This window comes from Anabas testudineus, chromosome 9 (assembly GCF_900324465.2).
Source record: "Anabas testudineus chromosome 9, fAnaTes1.2, whole genome shotgun sequence".
Taxonomy (NCBI): Eukaryota; Metazoa; Chordata; class Actinopteri; order Anabantiformes; family Anabantidae; genus Anabas; species Anabas testudineus.
In genome coordinates this window covers 13011102-13021612 of record NC_046618.1, presented here as the reverse complement: position 1 = coordinate 13021612, position 10511 = coordinate 13011102, and the positions used below count along the sequence as shown (strand labels likewise).

The 10511-nt window shown below is 40.3% G+C and overlaps 1 protein-coding gene across 1 annotated transcript; it reads left to right on the top strand.

The window, feature by feature from the left end:
* Positions 1 to 1833: 1833 nt before the first annotated feature.
* Positions 1834 to 10494, top strand: LOC113150907 (leucine-rich repeat-containing protein 43). The gene is made up of 12 exons (XM_026343657.1): positions 1834 to 1997; positions 2848 to 3060; positions 3362 to 3472; positions 3693 to 3832; positions 6961 to 7199; positions 7332 to 7495; positions 8278 to 8449; positions 8789 to 8931; positions 9012 to 9101; positions 9464 to 9610; positions 9941 to 10031; positions 10127 to 10494. The coding sequence occupies exons 1-12, from the start codon at positions 1911 to 1913 to the stop codon at positions 10273 to 10275; spliced, it is 1746 nt and encodes a 581-aa protein (XP_026199442.1). The 5' UTR covers positions 1834 to 1910; the 3' UTR covers positions 10276 to 10494.
* The last annotated feature ends 17 nt before the right edge of the window (positions 10495 to 10511 follow it).

The following is a 10511-nucleotide window of genomic DNA, read 5'->3' as shown; positions in this document are numbered from 1 at the left end:
ATATTCCCTAAATCGACATTTTGGGACCCCGTTAAGGAGATTTGCATCATCACAATGCAGGAAAGCAGAAGCTCTGGAAAAAGATCTGCACAAAAAAAAACATGACGCTGTCACCCCGCGTAACAAGTGAACCGGAAACTTCCTGATGTGTAAGCAGAATCAACATCAAAAGTCAGAGTCACAACACAAGATTGTACTGAAAGAGAATCATAAACTCCAACGCTGTAATGTTGCTGGAAAGCATTTCACATCTCAGGCAGCCCAAAATACTTTTTAAGTCAACATTTTAGAAAAATGTTCCTTATTTGGACCACTTCTAAAATCACAATACAGTTATCAAGGTAACTCTAAAGCATTGTTATACATATATGCTGAAGGTGACTTTGACAAGTTCTTAATTTTCTTACAGTTTGCAGAAAAAGTAATTATTTTTCTTTCATTTAAAGTTGTAACATCTTACCTCTTCTAAAAGACATGGTGTGGTTTTGTCTGTTTGTTGTGGAGTGAGTTCCTAAACTGGTTCACACTGTGCTTATATACTCAAACATGGGGTTTTTTGTTGCCTGCCATCAGTCAGTGCATGACGCCTTTGTGTCATATCGTAAAAAATCTTTATGTTTCTATTTTGCAATAGTAGGGCACCATTCACCACATTGGTTTAATGTGGGGAGGCACTGCAAACTGGCAGAGTTATCTGTGTCGTTTGATGTTATCGGTTGAACAGTAAACTCTGCCATTTTTCATAAACAGTTAAACCTGGGCACACAGATACATTTCCAGATTTATTGTAAAAAAAAAAAAAAACTGATTAAGAGAGAATAGTGTTAAACTTAAGGCTGAAGCACATTTCAAACAACCCCTAAATTACATGCTTCCTTTTCCTACTGACATTATATGTAAACATTAAGTGGTTCTGTAGAAATTTACGCTGTATGGGTTCACTGTGGCCTAATTGAAATCTCTCTCCTTCTTCACTCTTGCTTCCATTGGCGACACGGGTGGCGTCTAAATTTGTGCAGCGGCGTAACCATGACGCAGGAAAGTCTTTAATTGATAATGAATTTCACAGAAATGTGCCCTCAAACTAATTTTGCTCTTTCCTCTAGCTTTATCTCTTGACCTTTACTGTGAATAACAGCCTCCTGGATCTGCTTTAAACAATGAATTAAAGCAGCAATTATTCAAGAAGATTAATTGATTTCACTGTAAAGACTGACACATTATTTTAGTTTAGGTCCAAATAACTTCAAACTGAATAAGTAACTCAACCATGACAGTCCCATGAGCCTCAGCTTTAGTTTGATTTGTGCTAATTTGCAAATCTACCTAAATCATGGCTACCCTGCAGCACTAAGGAGGTGCACGTGTTAGTACACCGACTAAATATCAATGTGTTGTGTTTAGCGTTGTCGTTGAAATAAGAATTTAGCTCAAAGGGTAATAAATACTGCTAGAATGGTCTTCATCTTCTTTTCTTATGTTGTATCTGGGTTGTTGAGTCATAGTCATGAAAACAACTTTTATCTTCTGGAATATGCAGTAATATGTGCACTCTGCAGAGGATTGGCCTATTTTTTAACCATTTGAATACAGAAGATGAACATAGGTGTAACAGTAACATTTACAGGTCACCAATTTTATTTTATTATATTCAAGATGAATGACTTACTGTTACATTTTCAATACTTTGCAGCGACAATCTCAGAGTCGTGGCATTAGTTTCACTAATTACACTGCTTCTCCTGCACCCGCAGAGACATCCCGACTCCATGCAGTGAGCCGCAGCTGTTGCCAGGCAACCGACTGTCATTTGTAAACAAACCACCAGAGACCTTTTGCGTAAAAGAGTGACCAAAGACAAACTTAGCACATACTGTATTTGTTACATAGCTGCTGAAGCAACGATAGGTATGAGCTCAAACAAACTTTCTGCTGTGTTAGAGGAGCAGATTCGCCGCCTGTGTCTGAATGACTTTCCTTGTGGATATGGTAGTTGGGTGAGTTTTTTGCAGCTGTAAATTGATTGCAGTGTTTTCCAGATTATCTTTCAAAAATGAATCATGTCTATCCAGTGAAGTGAAGCCTTGTCATCACAGCATATTGTCACGGTTAAGGAGGGGGACGAGGCAGGAATGAACTGAACACATGATTTATTACCGAGAATTACAAAAACAGGGAAACTAAGGGGGTGTCAACAGACACTAACATAACAGGCAAAAACACGAGGACAAAGTAACAATGTAAAACTACCAAAACGGCGTGGAACAAAGTAACAAATCAGGAACCAAAGTACAAAACAAAACCACTGCTCAAAGGCAGGAAAATAATCACGGGAAAAACAGGTAATAATGTCCAGAATTCAGAGGGAGGAACATAGTCCAGAGAGTCCAGGGGGAAGGCAGACAGGGCTGAGGAGGACGAGCAGGAGCAGGCAGATTCCTTAACAGGCATGGAACACAGGCTGGAAACGGGTTGGTGAATGAAGGCTGGGAACAGGCTGGGAACAGGCTGGGAACAGGCTGGGAACAGGCTGGGAACAGGCTGGGAACAGGCTGGGAACAGGCTGGGAACAGGCTGGGAACAGGCTGGGAACAGGCTGAGACATGAAGACGATCTGACAGAGGGGAAAGGGCTGAGGAGAGTTTTGTAGGGAGAAGGGAACACAGGTGAGTCCAATGTTCAGCTGATTGCTGTGAGCAGAGGGAGAGAAGGGGCTGGTGGGTGGAGTCCAGAGGGAGAGTGAGGAAAACCAAGGCCGGCCGGGGCCAGGCCGAAACATGACACATACTTTTATTGGCTTTTTGCACAAGATACAGTATAAATTTTACACAGTGATTTTGTTCACAGAGAAAGATCAAATACAGAGCAGAGACAGCAGGGACAGAGGAGACAGACCTGCTACTGGATCTACTGAACTGCCCTCATTCCCCGTGGAGGCATGACGAATCCTGGAGCCCTCAAGCTCCAGCCCTGAGATGGCTGGCTGTACTCAGCCATGACCACCTGCACCCTAACTTCATTTATAACTACTTTACTACACTTCGTGTCATGGACAAGGGAGTAAGTATAAATCATTTCTTTCCTACATCTGAAAGCTTGATTCAAGCCACTGATCTTTAAAATGTTATATTTTATAGGTATTTTATGAATTTACTGTGTAGAGATAAGAACATCGCAGTTATTAATTAAATTATTCAAAATTATAAAAATCCCTGACGTTCATGCAGCATCTCCAAATCGATAATTTTGCAATAATGGTCCCAAATGTTACTGCAGACTATTGTTTCCTCTTAGGACAACCTGCCACCTTATTTGAATTAGCACATCTGTAAAACTCATAGACAGTCTCTGTTGCATTCAGGTGTCAGTCATTGACGATGGCCTGTTAAAGTTCTCGAAGCTGGAGGAATTAGTGCTGAGTGTGAATGAAATCTCAGAAATCTCTGTAGAGAACCTTCCAAGCACTTTGAAGGTGAGTCACCGTCTCATGGCACCAGTTTGCATAATTTATTCATCAAGACTATACATCCTCCGCATTTGTTGATTTTCCGTTGCATCATAGTTGAATCACCAGCTGTGGTATCACTGGTTGAGGCATGTACCATTATGCAACATTAATCAAAGCTTTAACTCATTCATCAGAGTGTCGCGATTAAGCAATGATTAAATTAGCAAATGTGTTTCTTTGAAAGATTTTGGAGCTACGTGCCAACCGGTTGTCTTCTCTAAACACTCTCACCAACCACCCGCCTCCTCGCCTACAGTACCTCGGCCTCAGCTCAAATAGTCTGGGTTCCCATGAAGATGTCTGTCATCTTACAGGAAGACTCTGGTTAGTTTGTGCGCACACCGGAAGTGGGCTGGTTTTGAAAGAGGTAAACCAAAACCAGGTCAAACAAAGACTATTGTCTCTGAATTTTGCCTTTATTGTTTGTAAGGTAGGTCTGCTGCATCACACCAGTTTCTTTTTTTTCACTAGTGACAGATTTCACACATGTACTGAAACAGTACATGGTGTTTTGACCACACCTTAGAGAACCACTAAATGTGGTTTCAGATAAAGCAAAAAAACTTTTGCATTTTTCCAATATTACAGCCACTCTTCCAATGTGTTAAAGTTAAGTGTTTAATGCTTATTTTATCACTGGGAGGTTATAGACAAAACCCCTTTCTTATCTGATTAATGCTTTCTGATGAATTTTAAAACTTTAAAGCTTCAGTAAGATCAGTTTACAAAATCAAACATCATATTAGTAAGCAAAAGGGGGAAATTCTTTTCTTGAGCATTATCAATTCACTATATGTACACCTGAAGTTCTGTTTTTAGACCACAAGATGCACAGTGTGAACATTTTTGTAATCTGAATTTCTACATAATGGAGTTAAAAAACCTTTAGACAACAGATTTTAGATCACTTTTAGGTCATCTAAAGAAGTTCTAGGGCATTGTTTTAAACAACACATATGATTTATTCAACAAGGGAAAATATACAAATGACTGCAAACCTTTATAGAAATTTAGGGGTGAATGCTCCACTTGGAATCTAAACTGGACCATAAACCAGACTTCCCCAGGGTCCCCGGGAGTTGTAAACATTACTTTATATCAACTTTAACGAATTTGAACCACTATCAACTGAGACGACTACATTAGTGAACGTCTCTGATCTTGAAGACACAGGAAATATGTCAATGCACTGTGTTTTGGTGATTCACAGTAGCTGACACACATAATCAAAGTAGAGTGCATCCAGAAAGTATTCACAGCATTTAACTTTGTCCACATTTTGTTGTGTTACAGCCTGATTCCAAAATGGATTAAATTAATTATTTTCCTTAAAAAAAGAATAAAACATGATGTCAAAGGTAAAAACAATGTGCATATGTATTCACAGCCTTTGTTCATTTCTCTTTGGCCTTGATGCCAAGTGTCATATCTGAGGGAACCCAGGCACTGGTCAGCACCTAGTCAATGGTAGTGGCAGCATCATGCTGTGGGGATGTTTTTCAGTGGCAGGAACTGGGAGACCGGTCACGATCGACGGAAAAATGAATGCAGCAACGTACACAGGCATCCTTGATTAAAACCTGTTCCAGAGTACTCTAGACCTCAGACTGGGGCAACGGTTCATCTTTCAACAGGACAACGACCCTAAGCACTCAGCCAGGATAACAAAGGAGTGACTACAGCACAGAACTTTGTAAATGCCCCTGATTGGTTCAGCCAGAGCCCAGACTTAAACCTGATCATCTCTGGAGAGATCTGACATCGGCTGTGCACCTAGTGGAGCACCATATAACCTAGTGGAGCTTGAGAGGTACTAGACTACTCTAAAGAAGAATGGGAGAAACTGCCCAAAAATAGGTGCCTAGCTTGTAGCATCATACTCAACAAGACTTGAAGCTGTAATTCGTGCTGAGCAAACACTGTGAATACTTGTACTGTACATGTGAGTTTTTAGTTTTTTATTTCAAACTAAATTTTTTATTATGGGGTATTTTTGTGGAAAAGGGTAATGTGAATACTTTCTGGATGCACTAACTTTGCAGTTATTTTCTTTTCTCGTTACTTACATTTTAAATAGTAAAAAAAAAAAAACAACCCAGAATCTTAATTTTTTTTGTCTAATATACACTGCTCAAAGAAATTAAAGGGACACTTCAGATTTTAATGCTGGATATTTATACTGATATGATCTGGGTAATGTGTTAGGAGCAAAAAGGATGCCACATCATTTAGTGGAAATTAAAATTGTCAACCTACAGAGGGCTGAATTCAAAGACACCCTGTCCATGTTACTGAAATTTCATTCCAGCAACTCAAAATGGTTCTCAGTACTTTTTATGGCCCCACATGTATGTATGCCTGACAACATCAGGAGACTCTCACCACATGAGGCCAGGTATTGTTGTCACCAGGAGCAACCCAAGACCCACTGTGCCAGTGTAGGGTCTGTCAGTGGGTGCTCTCATCTGTGAAAAGCACGGGGGCCCAGTGGCAGACCTGCCAATTCTGGTGTTCTATAGCAAATGCCAGTTGAGCTCCACAGTGCCGGGCAGTGAGCACATGGCCCTCAAGAGGACATCTGGCCCTCAGGCCATCCTCATGAAGTCTATTTCTGATTGTTTGGTTCGAGACATTCACACCAATGGCCTTCTGGAGGTAGATGTATGGGGTTCTGACAGTGCTTATCTAGTTTGTCCCTGTCTAGCTCTTCTAGAGTAACTGCCCGTCTCCTGGAATCCCCGCCATGCACTTGAGAATGTGCTTTGAGATACAGCAAACCTTCTGACAATGGTACATATATATGTGCCTTCCTGGAGGAGTTGGACTGTCTGTGCCACCTCTGTAGGGTCCTGGTTTGCCAAATGCAAAACTAGTGAAAAACTGTCAGAAAAGATAGGGAGAGAAAAAATATCCATGGCCTCCACTTGTGAAACCATTCCTGTTTTGGAGGTCGTCTCATTGTTGCTCCTCTAGTTCACCTGTTGTTAGTAGTTAGTAGCTGAAACTGATTAACGACCCCCTTTGCTGCTTAACTGACTCAGAGTAATATCCCAGTTTAACTGACCTGTTGCTTTACTTTGACTAAAAAGTGTTCCTTTAATGCCTTGGAGCAGTGTACTTGGTTAACTATAATAAACAAAATAAAATAGCAAATATTCACATAGCAGAAGAAGATGTGATTAATTTAATTTAATTTATTTTTTGCCCCTGTTACTTAAAAAAACAAAACATTTTCTGTCAACAACTAATTAATTACTTACTTGCTACGTATAATTTCTGCTCTAAAATACTGATTAGTGGAAATAATCACACTACTGTTGCAGGGTCAGACAACAAACGGGTTAATCTAGTCCAGCCTGACCTCCTGATTTCAGTATTTGTATACATGTGCTAATAGGTATGTGGCTGATCTGTGGCACACATGGTTATCCTGCGACTCTGTGTGACTGCAGGCCACAGCTGGTGTGTTTGGACCTCAGTGACTGTGAGTTCCAGGATCAGCCGACCCTGCTGAACACTTTGTGCACGCTCCCATGCCTCAAGACATTGGTGCTGGAGGGAAACCCATTCACCCTTGCATGCTCCTACCCAGGCTTCGCTGTTGACAGTCTCCCACAGCTCTCATTCCTGGACGCCTCGTGCATTTCCCCCGAAGAAAGACGTTGTTTTAGGGGTTTGGCTAATATGAAAGGTGAGCCTGTGCACTGTTTTATCAAGTAAATATGAGTTCAGCTAACAGGGGCAATCGTCTTTTAAATAGATGTCATTTCAGCCATATCAAGAGTACACAGTAATAATAACAGGATGATTTCTTTGTATACAGGTTTAATAGTGGACCAGGCATCTATAATAGTGAGTGTGGGCAGGATGAGAGGAATCCCAGATCCAATGATGAGTGCGGATAAAAACTCCCCCGACTTCCCTGTTGTCACCTACAGCTATTTTGTCACATATGACTTTCTTAGTCATCAAACACCTGTAGACCTGGTGATGTATCCTACCTGTGATCATTTTTCATTTTGTAAAATACTTTTTTTCCCACATACATGCCTATGTGTACATTTCATTGAGTGCTGCAGTTGTTCTTCTTCCTAAAGGGAGGCTGGGGACTGTCTCCTTTTAATTTGCAAAAATCTCATGTCGTTTTTAGATGTAACAATGTCATGAAATTTTGTCCCCCAACACTACCTCTGGAAACATGCTAGCAAGGAATTTCTTTGCAGGTTGTATGGACATGAGATGCAATTATAGTTTCAACATAGACTTGGTAGATATCAGGCAAAACAAGCAGTGATATTAGCTGTGATGGTAGGAAGACAACTGAGCAGAGGAAACTGTCTAGTAAGCCATTTGGGCACTGAGGTTCAGTCTGAGCAAACACAAATCAGCTCTAAGGCTCAGTCATGCTGCTATACATCTGCTGTTTGCTTGAGTTCACGAACATTGAAAGGTCAGAGAGAGGTAATTTTCTGGATTTGGCAATCAGATGACGCAGTCACTTATCCCCTCCGTGGTGCACACATAGATAGGTCAGAATAACATAACAGGGCTTCTATAGGAATGCTTACCCAACATTTTGTACATTTGCCTGCGTTAAAAGCCACAACAAAATAAAAACCCACATCCAAGATATAACGCGTCTCATCTTCAAATGAACATTAAACACTGGAAAGTGAAACACGTGGAGTTTATATTACAGGTTAAACATTGCACAGAATGCAAATAAGCCAAATGTTTAAATCACTTTTTCTTTTTTGTGGTGTTCACAGAAAGTTGCCAGTGAGCCTAAAAATCATTTATCAGCCACAGGACCGGTGGTGGAAGTCAGCAGCAGAGATGTTGATCTACAGTCAAACTGTGAAAGACAATTGTCCACAGCCGGAGAGTCCACTGGACTCTTGGTAGTCAATACTGAGGAAAATTGTCATGATACTACATGCGGTAATCACACTTTATCACAATATACAACAAAGGTTATCATTCCGTGACATTAAGTGAAATTCCAAAAAGGAGTTTAGAAAGTGTTGTTTCAGTGTGACACAAATAGCTTCAGGGAAACACACAGTCAGAGTATCCAGTCGTACACATCTTGATGCTGGATGATTAGACCGATAACACATCAAACATTTATCACTTCCCTTAACTCACTACTAGATCTGTGGTTTGTTTGTTTAAATTAATTTAACTATGTGTAATCTCGTCCTATCTGACTCACCAAAAGCTAAAAATTATTTTTGTTTCTCTGTCTTTTCACTTATGTTGCTTTTTTTTTTCCTGTAGTGTCAGGAAGACACAGCACATCAAAGCTGGCATGGTCAGAGAGCATGGACTTCAATGACACACAGATGTACACTGTTAGTGATCTAAGAGCCTTAAAGAAATTCCTCAACCGTGGTCTTCATCTTAGTATAGAGGAAGAAAAGGTACAGAAAAGTAAGTTTGAAGGTTAAACATTTAGATGGTAAATGTGTCAGGAATCATATTTTTCTGTTTGATATTCTAGGTCTTGTCATGGCCTGTAGAGTCTGATGATGTTCTGGTGGACAAACCCAGCCGAAGTGTAAAAGAAAAGAAAGGCGGAAATAGCAAAGATGTGAGCTTATTTTTTTGTTTTCCATGAGTCATAAAACTTCTATTAGTCAGTGGGTGTCCCAGAAAAATAAGAATTAATGTGTGCCATACTGGGTACCTGGACCTGTCACTAAGCACAACTCCAAACTAATCTGGCAATATAGGTATGGTGTACCAAGATGACTAGGTTTGATGCTTTTAAACCACTTTATCTATGCTAACCCTAATAATACACATTAAAATGTATTTCTAACATTATTTGACATAGGTTGCCTCCTTCAGAGCACAGAAGGAGGCCGCCGCGCTGCATTGCAGTCAATGTGCACTTTTCTTGCCCTGTTGTATAAATTCATAACCACTTCACATCTTTGGTATCTTCCTCAGTCTCCAATCAAACCTGACTCCACCAAAGACAAGTCAAAAGACAAAAAGAAGAAGTCTGTACCTGAGTTGGTCCAGAACGCCCCCATCAGAAGAATCCTTGGGTCTGTCCGCATTCCCCTACAAAGCCTGGTCAAAGGAAGTAAAAAGGTTAACATCCTTTGTGACCTTGGTGCCTTGCACAAAGAGTCTGATGTGGAAGCTACACAGACACTTGAAAAGGCAAGTTCACACGCCAGACAGGTGTTTACACAGCCAGGTTGTTGCTGAGACAGTGTAATCATTACCTGATTAAATCGACTGGAAATAGAAACCAACCTGAAACTGAATTTATAAACTATGAATTTATAATGTCCAATAGAGCGACGGTGACTTTAAAAAGAACAGAAACTAGCAACACATTGGGCAGTGAACAGGATTACGTTGACTGTAGTTGTCAGAGACTTTTTCATGTGGGATATGCTTTTCACTCATATTCAGGATCTGGGAAAGAGAATCAAAGATGAGGACAAGGAATCAAAGTTGAGAGGAGTCAGTGGTTCAAAACAGAAGAACACAGCATCTTCCAAAGGTTAATTATATAATCAGTGGGATATCTATCTGGGAAGCTTCATATAGATTTTTTTTTACTGTCTGCTTTAATCCTGTTGTGTTCTGTTGGCAAAGGGAAAGGAAGGAAAGGCCGTGAGGTGGATGTCCACACAGACAGTTCCATGTCTATCCAACTAGAACCAGTGACTGTGGCGTTAGGTGTTGAACTGGAGAAATGGCAGTCTGCACCTGAAGCTCCTAAATACCTGCTCCAACAACAATAGCACCAAGGATGCTTCATAAACTAAAGCAAGGTCTACCTAACACACACGCACGCACAAGCTTCATGTATTCTTTTATCACAGCTGGTTGTGTGAAGTTGTATATTAAACGTATTACAATTTGACATGTTGCAGTTATAGATTATTAAAAAGGTATATTTGTATCCAGAATAAACCAAAATATGTTCAGCTAAATGCACTGGAGATATACATATCTGAGCTTTAGGTTACCTAAACAA

What these genes read in the sequence shown, in the direction of transcription:
- LOC113150907 (XM_026343657.1), top strand. Translation starts at nt 1,911, where the DNA reads ATGAGCTCAAACAAACTTTCTGCTGTGTTAGAGGAGCAGATTCGCCGC. An exon ending in GGGTTTGGCTAATATGAAAG is followed by an intron (nt 7,200 to 7,331) that starts GTGAGCCTGTGC and finishes CTTTGTATACAG; the next exon opens with GTTTAATAGTGGACCAGGCA. An exon ending in GAACACAGCATCTTCCAAAG is followed by an intron (nt 10,032 to 10,126) that starts GTTAATTATATA and finishes CTGTTGGCAAAG; the next exon opens with GGAAAGGAAGGAAAGGCCGT.